This window comes from Pseudomassariella vexata (genome assembly GCF_002105095.1).
Source record: "Pseudomassariella vexata strain CBS 129021 chromosome Unknown BCR38scaffold_2, whole genome shotgun sequence".
In the NCBI taxonomy this organism is placed as follows: Eukaryota; Fungi; Ascomycota; class Sordariomycetes; order Amphisphaeriales; family Pseudomassariaceae; genus Pseudomassariella; species Pseudomassariella vexata.
This window is the reverse complement of record NW_024467957.1, coordinates 2,926,426-2,947,821: the sequence shown is the minus strand read 5'-3', so window position 1 is coordinate 2,947,821 and position 21,396 is coordinate 2,926,426. Positions and strand designations below refer to the sequence as shown.

General features: G+C 50.8%; 5 protein-coding genes across 5 annotated transcripts; 2 read left to right on the top strand and 3 right to left on the bottom strand.

Moving 5' to 3' along the window:
- The first annotated feature begins 521 nt into the window (after positions 1-521).
- On the top strand, positions 522-2,392 carry BCR38DRAFT_104574 (carboxypeptidase S1). The gene is made up of 4 exons (XM_040853319.1): positions 522-953; positions 1,005-1,849; positions 1,935-2,201; positions 2,281-2,392. The coding sequence occupies exons 1-4, from the start codon at positions 691-693 to the stop codon at positions 2,343-2,345; spliced, it is 1,440 nt and encodes a 479-aa protein (XP_040720258.1). The 5' UTR covers positions 522-690; the 3' UTR covers positions 2,346-2,392.
- A 4,995-nt stretch (positions 2,393-7,387) lies between these two features.
- Positions 7,388-8,508, bottom strand: BCR38DRAFT_405923 (uncharacterized protein; the record flags this gene model as incomplete). The annotated part of the gene is made up of 3 exons (XM_040857998.1): positions 7,388-7,875; positions 7,932-8,333; positions 8,394-8,508. 3 exons carry the CDS (start codon positions 8,506-8,508, stop codon positions 7,388-7,390), a joined length of 1,005 nt encoding a protein of 334 aa, XP_040720257.1.
- A 1,758-nt stretch (positions 8,509-10,266) lies between these two features.
- Positions 10,267-11,982, bottom strand: BCR38DRAFT_333763 (S-adenosyl-L-methionine-dependent methyltransferase; the record flags this gene model as incomplete). Its single annotated transcript, XM_040855257.1, has 5 exons — positions 10,267-10,374; positions 10,441-10,537; positions 10,797-11,042; positions 11,110-11,311; positions 11,394-11,982. 5 exons carry the CDS (start codon positions 11,980-11,982, stop codon positions 10,267-10,269), a joined length of 1,242 nt encoding a protein of 413 aa, XP_040720256.1.
- A 2,356-nt stretch (positions 11,983-14,338) lies between these two features.
- On the top strand, positions 14,339-16,216 carry BCR38DRAFT_405921 (cytochrome P450; the record flags this gene model as incomplete). The annotated part of the gene is made up of 6 exons (XM_040857997.1): positions 14,339-14,546; positions 14,645-14,841; positions 14,909-15,273; positions 15,323-15,448; positions 15,516-16,008; positions 16,094-16,216. The coding sequence occupies 6 exons, from the start codon at positions 14,339-14,341 to the stop codon at positions 16,214-16,216; spliced, it is 1,512 nt and encodes a 503-aa protein (XP_040720255.1).
- Positions 16,217-18,104: 1,888 nt separating this feature from the next.
- BCR38DRAFT_421727 (fungal-specific transcription factor domain-containing protein) lies at positions 18,105-20,818 on the bottom strand. The gene is made up of 4 exons (XM_040859458.1): positions 20,628-20,818; positions 19,398-20,433; positions 18,806-19,343; positions 18,105-18,755 (listed from the first exon to the last, which is right to left on the bottom strand). Exons 1-4 carry the CDS (start codon positions 20,725-20,727, stop codon positions 18,279-18,281), a joined length of 2,151 nt encoding a protein of 716 aa, XP_040720254.1. The 5' UTR covers positions 20,728-20,818; the 3' UTR covers positions 18,105-18,278.
- Positions 20,819-21,396: the final 578 nt, after the last annotated feature.

Here is a 21,396-nt window from a genome sequence, read left to right as displayed (position 1 = left end):
AAAAGTGGCAGGACGCTGGTTCGTTGATTGCACCGCTGTGATAACATGTGGATAATAACAAGCGGGCACGGCTTTCAATGCCGATCCACCACCCTCCCGATGTAACGTCAAGCCCGGCGACCTGCCGAAAAGGGACCATTAGCCTTGACCTCAACTCGGTCTATCAGCAAATGCCTGCTACTATCTTTATTCAATTTCTCCAATTCTGATTGCGATCGGGACATCTTGGTTGAGGCTTACTTCCGAGTGGCCGATCTTATGGAAAGCTGGCAAGGCAACTTACAATTACGTGCTCAACCCCCACTCTTCGTGTGATGATGCAGGCCGCCATTCCTTATCGAATCATACGTGATGGGAACAGACCAGTGGTACGGTGTGATCGAATTCTGTGCTGATAGCATGAGCTGCATACAAAAGGCGGATGACTTGGATCTCGGTTCTTTTCTTAGATTCCCTCTACTCAACTCACACTGCGGACTGTCTGTCTTTCGCACGTAAGTCGGGTCTCTGATTGGTGCTTCTAAGACCTTGACGGAGACACAAGTTGTGTACCGAGCTTCGATCAGACTATGAGAAGGTGGAGTCACTCAAATTCGCTCATTGGTCTTAATAACTCTGGGGTTTCTACGGCCGACGACTCTCAATGCGCCACGCGATAACCGAACTCATTCTTGAAAAGAACTCGTGGAGATGAGGACCGTTATTCAAAGAGCAGCGACTCTGTCGTTACTGACGGCACTCATCAGCCCATCTCTTGCGGCGCCAACGACAGCTCACCTAGACAAGAGATACGTCGAGGAGCGAGGTGGCATCACATACAATGTCTTCGAGCACCGGTCCACGGGCTCCAAGATGTCCTTTGTCAAGAACTCGGGCATCTGCGAGACGACACCAGGCGTAAACCAGTACTCTGGCTACTTGTCAGTTGGCGACGCGATGAACATGTGGTTTTGGTATGTCTGAATCTCCAACGATTCATTGCTCCCATCCACTAACAGACTCAGGTTCTTCGAAGCCCGTGAAAACCCAAAGGAAGCCCCTCTAGCGACGTGGTTCAACGGCGGTCCAGGATGTAGTTCCATGATTGGTCTCTTCCAGGAAAACGGCCCCTGCCACTTCGTCAACAACCAAAGCACGCCCTCGCTGAACCCCTACAGCTTTAACAACTACGCCAACGTGCTATACGTCGACCAGCCCATCGGAACCGGCTTTTCCTACGGGATTGACGACGTCAACTCCACCGTCACCGCCGCACCCTTCGTCTGGAACCTTCTGCAAGCCTTCTACGCCCACTTCCCTGAGTACGAATGCCGCGACTTTGGCATCTTCACTGAATCCTACGGCGGACACTACGGCCCTGAGTTCGCTCACTACATCCAGGAGCAAAACGCGGCCATTGAGGAAGGTGATCTCGAAGGTGACAAGATCAACATCGTTGCTGTGGGAATAAACAACGGCTGGTTCGACTCGACCATACAGGAACGGGCGTACATCGACTACGCGCTCAACAACTCGTATCGTCCGCTCATCAACGAGAGCGTCGCGGATTCCCTGTATGATATTTACGAGACCAAGTGTGTGCCGGCTTTGAACGAGTGTATTAGCTCCGGAACCGACGAGGCTTGCAGTTATGCCGATGATACGTGTATCGGCAATGTGGATACCGTTATTTACGACAGCGCCGATTTTGGGACGTACGATATCCGCGTCTCTGCTAATACGACGGATCCGCCAGAGACGTATGTGGATTATCTCCAAAGGCCAGATGTGATGAAAGCTATTGGGGCACAGGTGACGTATGCGGAGTGTCCGGATGCACCGTATTACAAGTTTGCTGCTACAGGAGATGGTGAGTATCCTCACACTCTCAAACACCCCTGTCCAAGGTCCAGGAATTTTAAAACGGACAAGAAGACAGCTAACAATCTTTGCAGACGCCCGCTCTTTCCTCGAAACCCTTACCAAAGTAGTGCAAACCGGCATCTCGGTCCTGCTATGGGCCGGCGACGCCGATTTCATCTGCAACTGGATCGGCAACTACCAGGTCGCCGAGGCGGTCGTCTATTCGGCGCAGAGCAACTTCACTGCCGCGGAAATGGTGCCCTATACGGTTAATGGCACCGAGAAGGGGTTGTTTAAGACGGCGGATAATTTGAGCTTCTTGAAGGTTTACGAGGCGGGGCATGAAGTGCCTTATTATCGTAAGTTTGTATTTTTTCCTTTTTTTGAAGATTTTGGGATGAGAGATGGGGGATGAGCTGAGCACTGACAGATTTATAGAGCCCGAAGTTGCGCTACAGGCTTTTAAGCAGACTATGATGGATGTGGCCATTGCATCTACTTGATCGTATGACATGGTCAAGGGTAGGGGGTCTCTAATGATATCAGATATTTTGACGGCTGCTTTATGAGAATTGGCTGGATAGGTAACCGATAGATTCATTGTATATATTCAACATTTATCCAGGGAACTTGGGGTAAATCCCTGACGTAATTCCACGAAGATGCCAAATAAATCCTACATAGACCAGTTACCGAACACCACCTCGCTAGCTGCAACCCTCGAAGAAATCCGTTGTAATTGTATGGATGAAAATCAAGCTCTGATGGTGTTCCATTTCCAGCCCTTTCATTATGATCGAGGGCAGCCTTGCACTGACGCAGCAATTATTCTAAACCTGGTTGTGATGCGAACTCTGCACATTCCTCTTGTGCCTCCATACTCCGTACGCAAGGACGAAAATGGAGACTACGACGATTGGGATCCAGACAGCGGGTGAGGGACCACCGGAACCTCTTCTGTATAGGTTGTGGTATTCCATTATTCTGGTGAGGTCAGACAGGTCTTGTTTGTCTTCGGTAGCTCTCAGAAGGGTAGGCCGGTAGGCTGGAAACAGATGAAGATGTGAGATAGTTGCAAAGGAGCTTATTCAGGGACTGATATAATTTGGTTGACGTCTCGATGGAATTTATCGGTGATGCTGATGTTATTGTGGTGTGTGTTTGTTTGGACCGCGGTGGGATGGTAGCAGATATTCAAAGTTGCCGGCAAGGTCAGCAGAGCCGACTTCAAAACCCGACTCGGAGCATCATTGTTTTTGAGTACGCAAGGAACAAAGAACCATGTGGTGGCCCGCCGAATGCGGCTATTGATGGTAGCCCTTGGGGCGTGGCTTTGTTCGTGTTACTGTGCCAAAATTCCCGTCCAAAAGGAAGGGAAACAAAGGGAGCTCAAAGTATTTGGCACTCAAGCTTGACAACTACGTAGATCCAGAGATATATCAAGGGGTTGGCGACAGTATATGTTCTGGGACGGAAAGCTTAAAATACATTCAGGTGGCGAAAGTAATCGCAATCACATAACGTGATTATATCTCTTACGTATACGTGACCTTATTACACTGCAGCAAACTTTGAAGTAGTTGAGCATTAATCTACTAGTAAGGATATCTTAGGAACAAATTTATATTGGCGCAAGGACTCTCAAATATGCGGTGCAACTCCGTCCTACTTATATGCCCCCCTTCCTTATTGTTCTTCGTACTAAACCGGGTCTCATACATTAACAAATTTGTCTATGGCCCTGGTGATTCTCGCACAAACGATACCATGGAACACCATGCGGAATCCAACCAACTTTTGGAGTAAATCCACACATCAAGCGCAGAGCCCTTCCCCTCGGATCTCCACCATGGCATCCAAACTCATACCAACCGCCCACCCGTCATCACCCCAACCCCGGGCTTCAAGCTACAAACCCCAGTAATCGAGGCATAAGGCATATAAAGGCTTCTGGTCGTAATTGTTTTCATTCTGGTATACAATGAGTGCTCCTTCAGATACCTCAACCGACCTGGCTGTGCGGTCTGCAGGTAATAGGCGAGCTGCAGCGCCATGAGCCCCTCCCAGTCTCGATCAACGATGGAGGGTCCGTAGCGGAGGAATTTCCAGCTTGCTTTATTGTCTATGGCGTGCTCAATGTTGCAAAGCACCAAAAGAGGGCTGGTGAAGTCCGTATCCTGAGTCGATTTGCCGCCGTCACCATGGGATTTCCCGTACGAGCTCTGCGTGTCCGAGGTATAAATAAAAATAGCTCCATGGCCTAGGATAATATTCAAGGTCATTACCTGATGATTTCCGACCGCTAGTGTAAGTGGCGTATGGTTCCAGAGCGCGCTGCTTCCGTTGTATCTGTATCTCTTGGTGAGCTGGCTGGGGTTCACATTACCAGTGAGCATGATCAGGAGTATGACGTCGAGCTGGGAGCTGATGCTCGGTCTCTGGTGGTGGTTGGAGGATTGGCAGGCACTCAATAGCAGGTGAATAGGCTACTTCTCAAAGCCGTGATGGTATCGGGTTACCATCGGTACCTGTCTCGATTAAGAGATTCGCCACTACAAAGGAGTCTGATCACGGCTGTGTTATGCTAGATTATTGTCGCTTACCAGATGGGTCCCTGAAGGAGTAATTTATGGCATATTCGTGGTTCAGTACTTATATAAGGATACCCGTATTACCATGCTTATAAACCCACAGAAAGCGTAAGAACCTTGTTTTCTTTCCTTAAATTACAATTCTGGGAATAATTTTAGGTATAGTGTCTTGCGTATTCGCATTAGATAGGGAACGTCCGGAATATCTAGGTTCTCTGAGCTGTGGCCTAGGATCTCCGTTTCTAATTTGACAACGTAGCAAGATACTACAGTTCCCGTTGCCCATGGAGTCGACAAGATGTATGATAGCTGAGTGCAGAAGAGAGAGGGTAGATGAATGTCACGCCCTTCTTCGATCATCGTGGTATGTACTCTGGGAACTGTGAGACGATAAATCCGATCTTAGAACGCCGCAAAACCCAGTATGGTAGAAAAGGACATATATAAATGGAAATAACGGTATGGTCAGTTTTTTTCTGGCTCATCATTGAGCCAAAGCAGCGATCTCTACCTTTGACCAATGGGGATTTAGCGAAAGCAGAGTGGCTTTGCACTAAAAAAGGCGTTTTGATACTGCACACAGGCGTGAGTAGTGTGTATTGCATAGTTTGATAGGAATGACAAATATGTAAGCTACGTAGTTTAAGTGTATGAGCTGCTTATCTTTAGTTTTAACAGTGCAGGCCCAATATTTGCTCCCCAAGGTAGGCAAACAGTAGCCCCATAGATTACTATGACAAACCTAATACCTCGACATCTCACACCGTCTCCATTCTCATATCACCCAGTAACACTCCCTCCCATCCCCATCAAGCCTAACCGGCATCTTCTTAGCCCAAACCCCACACCGCTCTGGTCCATGACCAAACCCAGCTGAATTCTTCCAATCTGGTGTAGGTCCATCCGCCCGAAAGACCGTAAATCCAAATAACACCAGCATTAGCGCAAACCCAGCCGCCGGCAGCGTGATCCACTGACATTGCACTTGCAGAACCGTTGTCTGGTTGACTGTGTATCCCGTGACAACAGCATATTGTCTATTCTCAAGCTTGACTCGGAATCGATCGGTAGATCAATGTCGACGAGCATGGAGTGATGCGACCATTTCAGTGCTTCGACGCCTATTCCGCAAGGCTCACACGATTTGAATAACCTAGATAATATGTAGCAGTACGTCTTTGAACGGTTTGGCAAGGTTGACAGCGCAAATCTCTGGCACATTTCAGAGAAATCTATTTCAACTCCTAAAAGTACCCAAAAGAGAAATTGCAGTACCATTGCTGCGTTCCATCTAATCCCTGGTGGATATTCCTGGCGGGTTAAAGAGAGAAACTGCACCTCCTTAAGGAACTTTGGGCAAATATGACTATAGTCATCGGCAGAATCTCAGTTTGTACGTGACTCCGTTACTCACCCCAAGGGTCACTAGGGATGATGTAATTCCGTACTTGCTTTCTGCCTGACTCCATGTTACACAATGAGTAGTGATAATGACAGGGAGAGCCCCAGCACAAGTTTGAAGGAGAACGCGCCGCAGTATGTATGAGAATCTGCACTCGACAAATGTGATGACAATCCATAAATAGAGCACACCAGTCTCCCCAAACAAGTATTCCCATCATTCTACCTAACACAGCAATTGTCAACAGCGCAGCCGTGCATGCCCGCATATCCCCAGCCGTTCTACTAGGATAGAAATGAGTTCGTGGATACTACTACACAGCAACAGCTCAAAGTGGATTGGAATCCGATGATGGAGGCTCTGTCGATCTGAAACCAGATCTTCCAACTGGTGATGATGACCAAATGTTGCTCAATAATACCGGCTCCTTGGTGCACCCATCTGAACTAGTGGCAGCAACGAGATATTTACCGAGATCCAAGAGGCGCATAGACTATTCAAGCCGAGATGTTCTTCAACCATACGGGCTTCACTGCGAGTGCATAGCAGTTATCAACTGATCGTAGCGCAACAAAGTGGATGCACATCATGACATTAAAAACTTCACATGCTCATACAGTTTATTCAACACAGACAGAAAACCCAAAGAAAGTTTTAGCACGTCACTGCCAAATCCTGCCAAAGATCCGGGTTACCGAAACTAGTATCTCCTTCACCCTTCACCCGAAGCACCGACACCCGGTTATGCTTCGGCATTGTGCATTGACAACGGTCAAGGATGTGAGTAGTCCTGTCTCAGAACCTCGCTCTGTACCGGAGTTACTAGCTAGCTCATGAGACATCCCAACCTGGGAAATGGGACGACGGGTAGCAGCCGCTGGGACCCCCCTTGGCCCTGTAGCGCGCTGTTGATTTTTCTCCAAGCCGGTTACCCAGCCTTGGTCTATGGACTCGACCAAAATAGGATTCCGCACAAGTGCTTTTCGTGTTTCATCGTCGTGGGTTGGTAAAGTTCGCAATCTGAATGAATACCTTGCTGGGTTCGTCTTGAGGACGATCTCCGCCAAGTCATGAGTTGGGAAAGCCCGCTTCACGCAGCCTTGCTCTGCTCTAGTCAAGTACCTGGGATTCCCACGATGCGCGTATTCGTGATTCCGCACTTGGCCTTTTGATAGCAACCAAGCTGGACTCCGATGGGGTCTAGTGGTCGCTTTTGAATTCCGTCAATTTGCGCCAGACGTCTTACAAAAAGTAGTCAAAAAGTCATTTGAACAAACAAAAAGGGCCAAAGTATAGTTTGTACCAAGTGATTATGTACAACCCAGAAATTTTACATCTAAAAACCTGAGGCTCAAGCAAAATCCTCCCGCCAATCAATCTCCTGTATATTCCCCATTTGATCCCGGCTGGTATCGGAAAATTTGATCAGTTTAAGCATTTTCTCTCTTAGTCTCATTGATCTCTCTTCTTCCACAGCTGCTCCGAAAGTGAAGTGCACATCTAACAAGAACATCTTACACGTAAATGTGTTCATGACCGAGAAAAAAGAAAATTAGTTCTGCTCAACGGCATTAAAGTCCTTCCCAGCCATGACATATCGGCGTGCGATTCTGTCGCGCTTGTTGTTGTTTCCCTTGCGGTTGCGGCCATTACGTCCGTTTCCGTTGCCAGTCTCAGCGGCGGCATTGGCATCATTGGTGGGGGTGGCGGAAGCAGCGTTGCCACCAAGGATAACGTCAGGGGTCTCAGTCGCCGCCGGTCTGCTGGTGACCTCCAAACCACCAACGGCCTGGGCAGCGGCGAGGTTTGCGAGAGCCTCGGGGGTGCCGGCGTCCTGGTTGGCCTTCACAGCGGCGGGGAAGTTAGCCTGGTCCACAGCGACCTGCTTGTCGACCTTTTCGGCAGAAAGGTTGGTCTCAATGTTGGAGGCAGTATTTACATTGGCCGTGTTATCGGTCTGCTGGACAGCGAAGCAACCTCCGAAGGGACCGGCTTGGGCGTTGTTGCGGCAGCGGACAGTGCACACGTTGCCGGTGGAAGCTATTCGGGATGCGTTAGCAGACATACTAGATGGGAGGACATGGTATTTGACTAACCGCCAACACAGTTGAAGCTGTCAGGCATGGTGACAGTCACGTTGAACTGCTGCTCCTTGGCCTGAGAGAAACCGTTGGAACCGGGGACGTTGTTCTCAACAGTCAGGTTTTGGCTGATGACACCGTTGTTGCCGGCCTCGATAAGGTCGCAAGTGTAGGGACCAGCGCCATCGGCGTTGACCTGGTGGATAGTGACCGTCATTTTGGTGCCGGCCTTGACCTCGGTCACAGCGTTGGCAGAGAGGGCATTCTCCGTGTTCTCGCCAATGTCGATATTGCCAGCAAGCTCCGTGCGCCCGCACTCGTTGACGGTGTTTGCGGCAATCTCAGCGTCACGGATGATGGTTGCGTCTTGCTGGCACGGGTTGATGCTGGTGCAGTTTCTGGCGATGTCCGGGTTGACTGGTAAAAGGCTTGTTAGTACATGAAACTCGAATAATAGGAATTGCGCTGATCACGTACCTTGGAAACCCACACTTGCTGGGGATCCATCCTCGCCCTGTGCTCCAAGAATGACTCCATGTGCACTGGTCAGAGCCAGGAGGGATGTGAAGGAGAGGAAGTATGAAGTCTGCATTTTGAATATGTATCGAGATCAAGAGTGTCCAGCACCGGGAAGTAGAAGTGAATGACTGGAGTGGAGTAAGTGAAGGTTAGAATAAATAATACTCAAGATCCACAGGATCGAGGTTGAAGAAACAGAAAATGCGCTGGACTGAGAGATACCGGCCTGTCAAGATGAGTCGTCGAGTACGGGCGGCCGCTGTCGACTATATACACCACGACCAACCTCGTGAGTGGCACTGACCCCTTGGTCGCAAACCAGATTCTCTCCTTCCCCCCCCCTAGAAACTACGCGTCGTCGTCGTTGGGGGAGTTTCACTCAATTGTCAGGACCCGCTAAAGCCATCAGTAGTCGCCGCTGAGGCCAGCTCCAACAGCATCCGTCGCATGGTGGTGGATTCCCTGCTAGTTAGTTCTAATCCAAGCATAGATCTGTTTGGTCGAACGGAGGGTGGGTCACCATGTTATGGGCCCTACTTCCGTATTTTCCGTAGGACCGCAACCAACAACGGGAATTTTACACGATGCTCCACTGAGAGCCGCGTTGCGGAACCATCTGGGTACTGCCGCGGATGTGCTAGGAGCAAGGCGTTCACAAAGTATTATGGTGACAGCGCCACTGCAGGTACGAATGACAGGGACTATCGTTGATGTTTGAACATGCTAATGTCATGAAGCACTTGCCAAGGGCTCGCAGGTGGGGCCACACATGGTCAAAAACTACCCAGAGTCAGGGCCCCTAGGGTAGTAGATCTCGAGACGTCTCTGCAAGGGTCCTGGAGTGGATCATGGTTGGCAAGAAAGTTTCGAGTTCCTGCAAATACGTCCAGATGGGCAGCGGCGGCAAGAAAGGTGGTGTCATCATCCGATCAGTTCAAAACACCGTGCCGTGGTTGGCATATCCAACCGCTTGACAACCGCTTGCCAATCGACATGTGTCATCCCGGTGCAATCGCCCTGAGCCGATATCCCAGTCACCAAATTCAGCCAAATCGTTCAGTCAATCGCCAATGTTCCAGTCTCGATCAACTTGGATCTCGTGACAACGCGTCGTCAGGGATAATCCGTGATAATTTGCTCCGTCGAGCCCGATATCAGTTGTCGATCTCCGACACCCAGGAGGCTCAACGTGAACCAAGTCGGTCAAGAACTGTGATCTCCGCTTGATTTGCAAGTTAACCTGTAGATTTACTGCACATCCCGTTCTGGAGGGCCCTGAGCGCCAAGACGTTTCTTGAAATGTGGGCCGATGGACCGTCACGCCTGGTCAACGTCGCAACGGCAGTCCCCTGAACAACTGGTTGGCCTTAAACAGGAGATTTCCCCCCACAACAGTCTCAAGTGCTGACCCCTTCAAACGGACGCCAGTCGTCTGAAAACATTCAGTTGATCCCATCATTTGTTCGTCGTCAATGTCACTAGATGACCGCCCTCATTTTGTGTCGTTTCGCATTTTCCTGAACCTTCGGGCATCAAAACGCCAGCTTAGCCAGCTTGGGATGAATAATCCGTTGACCGGGGCTTGCTCGCAGAAGTGGAGGTAATATGAGGTTATTTTAAGCATCTCTTGAGCACTCAATTTGCGACTCGGTAATGCGCGGTAATGCCGTCGTCGTTCCCGCACCCCGTGCTCGAGTAGCCTAATAACACGGGAAATTTCACAACACAATGCTTTATCATTAGACTGCCGTGCGCAGAATCCCGTGCCACGAGGCTGATGTTTCCTGACGCCTCCCAAAAATGACCATTTCTGAGTTCGTCTTTTGCAGTTTCAACTTTCAGGCCTTTGGGCCGACCAAAAATGCATTATCCCATAAGCATGCACGCTTTCATCGCGCATCGCATTCCGACACTTGGCGAAAAATACTTGCATTTCTTCCTGTATGTTGAGCTTATTCAGTATTCTGCCTTGCCTCGAAGAGCCTCAAGAAAACAGTAGATGTACCTCTGACCAGCCAAGTAGTGGCATCTGAATAGCTCCCATCGCGGGGAAGAACTCTTCTGCCGCCGTGCGGTAGTAGAGACCGACTAGTCTCATGGTCCTGTTCGATCATGTCAGCCAACCGTATACGGAGACAGCAACCGGATGAGCATGTCGTGAGGCGACAAGAGCCTAGCGTGGATATCCGCGGGGGGCAATGTTGTCGCTCAAACCCTCCTTCTTATTTGGTCACTGATGAACGAACAAGTCGGGCCGGGAAGCTGTAGCGATATGAACCCTCCCCCCTTCCCCTCCCCCCCCCCCCCCCCATCTCTCCCCGCGAACAGGACCACTCAACGTCGACCAAAATGAATACGAACTTGTCTCGTGGCCATGTGCCATACGGCAGCTTGGCCGTGCGATGCTGGATATTGACGAATCCAGCTTCCTGCAGATATCTGGCAACAAAACTCGCCGCGTGCGACTGCGTGCCCAGTTTGGCAAAAGCCTCTACCATGAGGTTGCAAAACACAAGCACCGGCCAGTCCGACGGCAACGTATGATCATCGCAATGGACTTGTCCATCGACATCCTGGAGCTCTACCCAGCCGCCGGGCTTGAGGTTGCTGGGAGGGAGATGGTTAGCCCGATGATCCCTCAGTTCGTGAATGGGATGCCAGTGAAGAAGCATACGCGAATATCTCCCTCAAGAGTCTGACGGGTGATCTGAGAATGGGTACCATGTTTCGCAGATGCACAAAGTCGATATTGTCGCCATTTAACCAAGTATCTTCGACGTCGTCTACCACGAATTTGACGTTCGGTGGCACCCAAACGGGCTGTATCGGGCTTAAATCAATACCGGTGACCTCGGCGCTTGCGTACTTGTCTCCCACTGTCGATAACAAGTAAGCATGTCAGTTCGACCCCCGAGTCCCCCAGCCGACAGCATGGAAAGGGGTGGAGTTAGCTCGTACTCTCGATGGCCCAGATTCCGGTACCCGTGCCCAAGTCGAGGATCTTCTGGGGATAATCGCCGATGGGCGCAAAGAAGAGTTTCCCGTTGGTGACTTCGAGCATCATGGCATGCAACATGTCTTCGCGATTCTGCTCCGTCTCGTCGTTGGGTATCGGATAACGCCCGTGGCGGTACTTGTGATAGCGCCGTCCATTTTGGTAGCTGTGGCCATACACGCTCGAGGTGATTGACGTGGAGGCAGCAAGGGATTGATCGTCGAACACGCTTGGCTCAAACTCGTCCGGATCTGAAGTGTCGCCCGGAGAGCCTGGTTCGATTTGCTGCAGTTGGTAGGTATCTTCCACGGCGGATGTGGACGTGTTGGTGCTGATGTTGGCGCTGACATTGCGACTCTGGGGTTGATCTGGATCTGGATCTGGATCTGCAAGGATTGGGCTCGTCAAAGATTGTTTGTTATCGACACTGCTGATTCTGCTACTGCAGTGGGCGAGGGGGGTAGTTTCACTGCAAACGAAGAGGCACGGAAGAAGCGGCTGTTGGTGATGCAGAGCTTGCCGTGCATCTGCGTGCTTACCTTCTGACCCCATTTTTATTTTCTTCGAAGCTTCCGAGATCAAAGTTCAATTGTCCCAACGGCGAACGCGAAATGTGGAAGAAGAAAAATAAAAAATAGGACGGTAAGACAAGAAGCGATTGCTGGCAAATGTGAACTACGATCTCGTACGACAATGTGTGTCTTCATCGTCTGGTGGCAGAGAGACCGCAGACGCTGAAGGCCTCAAATCGAACCAGAACGGGCCGTTGGGCAGCAGTATCATCAATGGGGTTTCATTGTGTTTTAAAAGTACGAGCCATTGAGAAACGAGCCAAGCAGCAAGGGAAAACCGTCCGTCCGAAGAAGTTGGGCCCTTGAAGAATGGGCAGACTCGCCAGTGTCGTGCTTATCACCAAAATAGTGTGCTTGCGCGACCTTCCTACCAAAGTTTAAACTCTGAGATGTGAGGCGCGCTGTGCATTGGGCAACGGTGTCCAGCAAACCTTCACTTGTGACAATGTGAGCAAGTGCGAGGGCAAGGGCGGAGGTGGAGGCCTTAGGCTTGTCTAGTTGCACTGCGAGAGAGCGAACGAAACGGCCGGGTTGCGGGTTGTTGGAACACTACACGTCACATTTTCAGCCAGTCTGCCAGACGTCGCGATACCTCATCAGCGGCTGGCTGCATTTGTGCGCCGCGACGTCTCGTCTCCCCCATTTGCGGTTCGAACCGAACTAGCGAGCTGGCTGACGGCTCTTTTTGAGTGGTAAGCTCGTCAATCCGTAGCAACTGTGTTGCAACTCTTCGTAAGAACAGTCCAGATCGACTGAGGGCTTGCGCTAAGTCCTTGCCGTTGAATCAAGCCTCTTTTTGACGACCGTCGGGGATGGCACAGTTACATGGCCCCCAAATGAGCCACCTCGTTGGCGTGCATATGACCGGTAAGTGACAGCGGGTGCGGAAGCACGTCGGGATGTGATGGCTTTCATGCTTTGCAAGCCAGACTGGCTTTTGTCATGAGGCTATCTGCAAGCCCCTCGATGTGATCGAACCGCTCCATGGACAGTAGCTGAAGACATCTTTGGGCAAGACGGTTCAAGACGCTGTCCTCGTTGGTGGCATCTTGGAAACACCTTAGCGGCACTTACAGAAGTTCCCGAAGCTGTGACCCTGTCAAACAACACTTACGGTGCTGCAGCTGTGCGCTGCGCATTTTGCGCGTCAGCACCATATTGATTTTCAGCATCCGGCTGCCAGACGAATTGGTGCATGTCCAGAGCTGCCGCTTTTACACTTGAGCAACCCGACAGGTCGGAACTGCATCATCTTCAAGATTGGCATCGCCCCGGGATAATGTGACAAGAGCGATACCAAGGTTTGCGATCGATGTTGGGGGGAGGAGAGGGGGGATCTGTTGACCAATTGACCTGCCAGAGTTCGTATGCTTGCTCAACACAAACCTGGGACGACCGGTTGGATTGATGTGGCAAAACTCTGTTTATTTTCCAACCCCAATTCCAGTCACCGGAATTCACATGTGAGCCCGAGTCCGAATCGTTCGTTGGGTGGTCACAGCCGATGGGAGAAACTGGTCACTTAGTCAGGCTGCGTCCCTGATGACTGATATGTCAATTATATCCGAATATGAGCATCTTCCCACGAACCTATACGACACTGAAAATAGTACGCCACTAAAGACTGCCAGGGTGGGAAACACAATTTCGTGCATGTCTATTCATTGGTCTGGCTGTCTGTCGCAGGGATTGCATTGCCAACCGAACTGTCATCTGGGGCCTTGATCCAAGGTCCCAGGTGTCGGCCCTCGAGGAAGGCCCTGTCCACGCTTGATGAGTACGAGGACAGCTCGCTTCTTGCAACCTCGGAATCAACTCTGGGGGAAGGTGTACCCTGGAAGCTGGATGCATCTTCACCACCTTTTCAAGCCCGCTAGGTCAACGGACGATCCAACCTCAGAAGCCGAGCAACTCCCTGCAACCCTCATAATTTAAAGAGTGTTAGCTGCCACTCACATCCAAACCAACACATTCACCAAGGGGCTAATGGCTCACAGTTGGTTGAATTCACTGATTGTTGTTTGGATTGCGCGTCAGAAAAATCCATCAATGAGTCTTTTAGTTATCCATCGCAAAGTAAAAAACCCGCGCAGCAGACGGTGCTGATGTTTCTAGGTCTCTTGTTCCTGTTCCTCAAAAGCCGATGCCTGTTTTGTTTCAGTTGACGAGGATCATAATCCATCATTCCGTGCGTTCTGGTTCGTTACCAACTGGTCGGTACCGCCCCGGTGCCAGTTTCTCGGTAATTCCCATACCACACTTTCCCTGCTCTCACTACCTATTTTGGTCGAACCGCCCCGCGGTGAAGGATGGGAGCCATGGCAGTTCTCGCCCCGATGATTCATGAGTGGTCGCTGCATCTTCTCCTCGCGCCCTGCGCTGTAGCTCTCCTGGCCGCCCTCCTGCTCTACCATGTGCGTTCGTGGTATCGCCTCCGTCACATCCCGGGTCCCTTTTTGGCCTCGATCTCGAATTTATGGATGGTCAAGAATGTGTTGAGTGGAAGGTTGCACGAGGTTCTGAAGGACGTCTCGGACAGATACGGTGCGCTCGCTCTTTCCCTGCGGGACTTAGCGGCCTGTCCCTCATTTTGTTTGCCGGTTGCGCAAAGTGCAAAGGACGTATGCGCTGACGCGAAACAGGCCCTCTCGTACGGATTGGCCCCAACGAGGTGCTTACCACGGATCCAGAGGTTATTCGCATGATGAATTCCGTGCGTTCTCCGTACACCAAGGGCGACTTTTACCAGCTGGGCCGCATTGTGCCGGACGAGGATACAATCGTATCTTTGAGAGATGACGGTCAACATAAATTGCTTCGGTCGAAGATGGTAGCTGCCGTAAGCCCCTTGCGCTCTACCCACGGCTTTCCGTTCTGATACGTACATGCTGACTGCATCTTTCAAGTTCGGAGGCAAGGAAAATGAAGGTTTCGGCTTCGGTGCCGGCATTGATCGCCAAATTATGCAGTTCGTCAATTTGATTGACACCAAGTACATCTCCACGGCCACCTGCTACTGTCCACTACAGTTCTTCCGCAAAACTTCATTCTTCACGCTTGACGTCATGGGCGACATCTCGTTCGGCGGCGCTTTTGGGTTCCTGGCTGAGGATCGCGACTTATATCGATACAACGAGATCCACGATGAGTCCCTGCCCGTCATGAACATCATATCAGCGTTGCCCTGGATGTCGAATCTTGTGTACCGATGGCCATTCAGACTTATGTTGCCTACAGAGGGCGACGAGGTTGGATTCGGCAGGCTCATGGGGTACGGGCCACCTCCCCGATCAGATGAAGCGAGGCTAACATTACATCAGATTCGCGAAGGCATTCGTGGACAAGAGGCTGGAGCCAGGCGCACGACCCGAAAAGGACATGACGCAGGCATTCATCAACAGCGGCATGACTCGCTCTGAGCTCATACAGCAAGTGTTCGTTCAAATGTGAGTGGTCTCCGAACCCAAGGAGTTGAGTGGAATATGGTCGCATGGGGGTGCTGACAATCATTAGCATCGCGGGCTCCGTGACATCAGCGACGGCGATATGCATGACCCTACTCTGCCTCATTAGCACGCCCTCTGCTTATAACGGTTTGCAAAAGGAGATTGACCAGGCCATACAAAAGGGCTGGATCAGCTCCCCAATCTCGGAGCCGGAGGCCAAACAGCTTCCGTACCTTCAGGCCGTCATTCGCGAGGGACTCCGGATGTATCCCCCCGTCACCGGTATGGGGTCTAAACAGGTTCCACCCGGAGGCGACATGATCAATGGCCATTTCCTGCCCGAAGGAACTCAGGTAGGGACCAACACCTTTGGACTCATGCGCTCGAAGGATATTTGGGGCAAGGACGCTGACGTCTTCAGGCCAGAGAGATGGCTTGAGGCGAGTGAAGCTGAGCTGAAAGTGATGAATACGGTGGTAGATATGATTTTCGGGCATGGGAAATACGCCTGCCTGGGAAAACCCATTGCCATGATGGAGCTGAACAAGGTATACGTCGAGGTTTGTGTTCCCTTTACTTGCCTACCATCCCTGAACGGTAGGCCTGAACGGTAGCTCTGAACGATACATCTGACCTCAGTTCTAGTTACTACGACGATTCGACTTTACTATAGTCAATCCTCAAATCCCGATGAAGGCGTGGAGCGCAGTGTTTTGGGTGGCCAATGATTTCTGGCTGCGTATTACGAGAAGAAGATTAGAGGCATAGTCAGCTCGCGCGCGTCAGTTGAGGCTATCTGCTTTTATCTCGCAACAGCCATGGTGTTTTACAGGGTCTTCTCTTTCAGTTTCATATCATGCCAATATACCGCGCCTGCCTCGACTTCTTTTTGTTTTACTGTCGACCTTCCCGCAGACCTGATCGCTTTCTTGCCGAACTACTTCCTCGGACCGCCCCTGATCCACATTTCTACTCGGTGCGATCCTCCAGTCGTTCCCACGAATGTCAATACCCTCCACCAATATTATCCTTCAATTAATCCATGGGTACCACACCGGCCGACTCGGTCTTTTCGTTTGCGCCTGCCTCGGCCCCAGTGTACTACTGCAGCGCGTTGCTTCTTCCCCTTGTGACACCACAGCCCGATAGCTCCAGCCGCACAAGATGTACACGGCGACCATAGATCCAGCTGCGAACATGAACGACAGGAAGGCCCAGACGGCCGATGCTTTTTCCATCATGACGTCGCACCCCTGTTTTCTGTTTTTCTTCGCGTACTCATCGACCTGTCTGATGCCTCCTTGACCCCTGACAGGCGCACCGGTGGCAAGTATGCGGCGACGGGCGCCAATGAAGCCGCCACCCTCACACCCTCGTGACCGCCGTCGCTTCTTCCACCCCTCGGCAAAGTGGACCAATAAATACTGGCTAGTGGGCTGAGTGGCCTGTCAGATGCTTTAACCGGATTTCTGACAGGTTGACTGCGGGAAGCCGTTGATGACGAGCTTAAGGTAGCCGTTATTAATTAATTGTTAGCTGCTTTCAGGGATGGATGCTTCAGGAAGCGAAGGTGGGCAGGGTTCGGGTTTATAATATGGGGAAAGGCCCGTCCGAGGAATTTGTATGACAAACTGGATTGGGTTACTCCTGCAGATATGTTGTGTTGCACGAAAGGTACTGCTAGTAGGTATGTGTAACCGTGTTGGCGGTAGCGATGATGAGTGGATGGGGAATAACAGAAGATTTGGAGAACGATAAAAGGAGAGGCTTCATATAGCAGGTGAGGGGACCACAGGAGGGATGGTCACATGCCGGGTAGTAGGTAAATAAATTTGTGGATTGGTGATTGATGGCCTGCAGGCTCGTATATGTCCTTATCAACTCCACTTCGCGGATGCTTGGACACGGACGGAGGCAAGGTGCATTTTTTCATAGCAATGTATGTAATGTCATGCGTGTATCAGGGGAGGTGAGTTGACAGCAGAATGTGGGTTACGACAGCGATGCGTTCAATTATTGATAGTGACTAGCTGTCTCCATCCGTGTAGTCGAATGCCGACTCGGCGTCAGTCTCCGAGATAGGCAAAAGATGCCCTGTTCTTCTGCACCTACCCATCCAGGGCCTTGATGCAGTGTCATAGCGTCCTCGACTAGTGTCGTCGTTGCGATTTCTCTCGGCCCGGGATAGCAGTCGGAGAATTAAGTGGATGAGAATCAATGCACCGCCTAGGATGGCGAGGACAGTGCCAAAGGCTGCCCAGAATTGAATATCGAGAAGTATGGACATGGTCTTGTTTTGGTGGATCAAGAGAGTTGGGGATAGGGCACGAGGTTGTTGGCTTGAGCAGAAGCGAAATTACTTGATATAAAGAGTAGTTCTTGTTGAATATGGTAAAAGGGAGAGTGCTCGCTTGATTTATGAGCAGCTTTGGTACAGAGGCTTCTCTTTGAAATGGAATGTATGGAAAAGTCGGGAGTCACTGTTGTCAGGTTGAATCACGGTGCAAGTTTTACTACAATATGCACCAGTCGCCAGTGACGTGCGAACATTTCTGACGGGATGAGCAATGTCCACTCTGTAGTTCGATTTCTGTTTGAGTAACCTTCAAATGCATAGGAAGCTGAAGACTTATATTCCATTGATTGTATACACATTTGTCAGAGGTGGTACCTGCGCAGCCACCACCACTACTTAGTTCCAGACCAACAACACTAGCCTAGCTTTCTTTCCTCACCATAATACACTTCATTTCTATTGTGTGTCCCTCAACAACATTGCATGGCAACACAACCATACCCAATAATTAATGTATAGGTGTACAAAAGTTCATCAAAAGTCCTCATTAAGATCCCCTGAAAGCCCACATACACCATACACATCGTCCTTACCCGGGAACCCCATCCAGGGATTGAAAGCCGGCCCCGAACTGCTATACCCGTCGTCTTCATCATACGTCACTGCATTCGCGATGGGCCCTGAAGCCGTCTCTGGGTTTCTATTTCCCATCAATGAGGGCAAGTTCATCACCCGGCTATCGGCCCATGAACCGGCCTTGTTTACAAGGTCACCATAGCCTTCCTGAGGTTCCCTGGTGTATCTTAGGGGAGGAAGTGTGATTTCTTCGCTGTCATCAACAAAATTGGACTGCAGCAGCAGACTGTGCACTGAGAGTTTCTGTCGCGAGTTGGCGTACTGAGATATTTTGGAAGACGGCGGAGGATCAGGCGGAGCCGGTTCCGTTGCAACTTCTTTGTGTTGAGCAAGACGAGCCGAACAATCCCGAATGATACGCTCTAGGTTATTCCTCTGCAATACGTTAGCCAGTTTCAGCACCCATGGAATCAAACCGCCCTTACCATAGGCGTAGCCCAAGCTGAACTCGCGAAATAATGCGTCATCAGATCTAAGCACAACTGCGCCTTCATAGTTGCTAGCTCTGTGGCTGCCGCATTACTTGCTCCGTCGCCAGCAACAAACAGTATAATTCTTGCGCTCTCAAAACCACAAACCGCCGTATCCCTCTCCAGCAGCGCATTCCTATCCCCATAATTCCACAAATCCTCCACAATCTGCAAAATATCCTCAGCATGTTCAACACACTGCCTTTGCATCACATCCCGATTACGAGGCTGGACTATGGCAAAAACAGGGGGAGGGGCCGCCTCGGTGTACCCGTTGAGGAAGAGGCGGTAAAGGTCGCAGAAGCACTGGCGCCACGAGGCGTGGAGCATGACGAATTGGGTTTGGAGCTTGCAGGTCGTTAGGTTGGAGACGGAGTACAGCTCGGTGTGGCCGAGACCTGAGTACAGGGATTTGAGTTGTTGTTCGAAGACATGGATGGTGTCGCTGATGAAGCTGGGTTCGATTTCTCGGAGGCCGACGCGGCGGATGAATCTGAGTCTTGGTTAGTGCGTGCTAGTTTGGAACGGATGGTGGGTGTAGTGTCACCTCATAATTTCTCTTCTGATGGCCACCAGTCGTAGAAACGCGCCGCGCAGCCCTATCGTTGCAGGAACTTCAAGAGGATGCTGATGGAGACTGCCAGTGCGGCAGGGCTGCCCTGCCTCGAAGAGCTCCTCATCACAAGGAAGCTGAAGCCGTATTGTTTCCCGGGGACAGAGTTCGAACTCCCTGATCCCCACACAGAAGAAGTCGTCCAGCAAGAACAACGACCAGAACAGTCGCCTTCGTGCTTCTTGAGCCAACGGAGACAATTCTGATCGCTCATAGTTCAACCGGAGGGCCACAGCAGATCTGCCCGCCAAAGCAGCCAGCATAAACGCATTAGAGAATGAGCCGCTTTCTATCCGATAGCGGATGACCAGCAGAAGGGCCTGCAAGTGGAAGATGGAAGGATGTCCTAGTTGTCGAAGAATCATTTGCTCCGCTTGTTGGACCCATAAATCATGGCTCAGAGTAGTGCGTTGCAACTGCAAGGCGGTGATGGCACATATCGCCAACTTGAGCGGCTGGTTGATCGTCCTATCATGACACCGCTCCGTGACTGTCGTCTGGTGTAGGAATGCGTAAGACGGTAGAGGGTACAGGTGCCGAAAATAGTCTTTGACCAACTTGATCAGCGTATCGTGATCCAGGGGCACATCGTCTCTCGGTCTGTCAGCATCACTCAAACCACTGTCACGCTCCCGTGGTGATGTGACGTGATCTTGTCCATGGATCGAGTCCCCAGACGTAGACGACCCCGGCTCTCCTTTCTTCGACCCGGGATATGAACATACCAGCCCCTTTCTCACACAGTTGGAGCACTCAGGCATTTCACCTAAACATTTCATCTTGGCGCTGCGACAGGAGAGACAGGCTTGCATCCGCCGGCGACGTTCAGGTAATTTATGGACATACTGTCCGGATGATTTCTCCGGTGTTTGTTGGAACGAGCATTCGAATTTGAGGCGTTCGCAGTTCCGACAGACGTCTTGTCTTCCATCGCAGCGGACTTTTCTGACTCGGCATTGGAGACATGTCCCTAATGAAGTGATAGTTAGTACATGTGGGTCTGGTCAGTGGTCATGGCGACAGTTGAAACATCATCTATTTGCAGTGAGATCAATGTGGTCATGGTACGTTCAGTAAGTTCATCCTCATTCGAAAGGGTTGAAGTATAATAAACACGGAAATTCGACTTGGAGGACGTATGTGACAGGGGTGACTAATACTAACGTCGCTGATTCGAAGGACCTACTGGCCCGCCACCAGTCGCCAGTTTCTGGACCTTATTAGCTCCCTCAACGGGCTGTAGCGGCCGCAATACATTGTCCATCGGCGGTGTTAGCAGTTGGTGTCGACATGTTTTTCGAGGAACAAAAAAACCAACTCATACAAGAAGACCCCAAGGACAGACGAGAGGAAAGTCTCTGCAATGAGCGCATGGCCCTAGATGGCTGCACGGTTCAACGTCTCTGTATCAACGGCCGCTTGGTGATCGTTCGAACAGGGGCGCAATAACGCAATCGATGAACTGACCAACCAGCTCACGCATAGACCGGTTGCCGTCATTACTGATCGTCTTGATGACATCCACCCTCGCGCTAGTCATCTTATTATGCACGAGAAGCGGGGCGGGGCAATTGACAGATCTCTGGGGTAAAGGACTTTGGGGCTGCTACGGCCTTCGTGTTGTCTAGGATAGTACATCGCAGGCTGGAATCATGCTCGCAATGGGAACTACAAGCTCTGAATAATTCCTCACATTGCGTCTTTCGTCATGAAACGTTGGTGGTAATCGAATAGCAAGTTCACGACTTTCAGGTCTGCCTCCCACCAGAGATCCTCCTACAATGACAGGGATCTGGAACGCGCCATTATTAGACTGGATGACACAATTGCATCCCGACTTGCCTTGACTGAAAGGCCCGAGAAGTACCCTCCAAAAGGCGCGTCCACAAGGATATGACACACGTTGGTTGACTGCATCAAGTCATCTCACCGA

Excerpts from the sequence above, each read along its gene's own strand:
- BCR38DRAFT_104574 (XM_040853319.1), top strand. The coding sequence starts at position 691 with ATGAGGACCGTTATTCAAAGAGCAGCGACTCTGTCGTTACTGACGGCA. Across the intron at positions 954-1,004 it reads GCGATGAACATGTGGTTTTG|GTTCTTCGAAGCCCGTGAAA; the intron begins GTATGTCTGAAT and ends TAACAGACTCAG. Across the intron at positions 2,202-2,280 it reads GCATGAAGTGCCTTATTATC|AGCCCGAAGTTGCGCTACAG; the intron begins GTAAGTTTGTAT and ends ACAGATTTATAG.
- BCR38DRAFT_421727 (XM_040859458.1), bottom strand. The coding sequence starts at position 20,727 with ATGGACAATGTATTGCGGCCGCTACAGCCCGTTGAGGGAGCTAATAAG. Across the intron at positions 20,434-20,627 it reads AGGTCCTTCGAATCAGCGAC|GGACATGTCTCCAATGCCGA; the intron begins GTTAGTATTAGT and ends TCACTTCATTAG. Across the intron at positions 19,344-19,397 it reads ATCAGAAGAGAAATTATGAG|ATTCATCCGCCGCGTCGGCC; the intron begins GTGACACTACAC and ends ACCAAGACTCAG.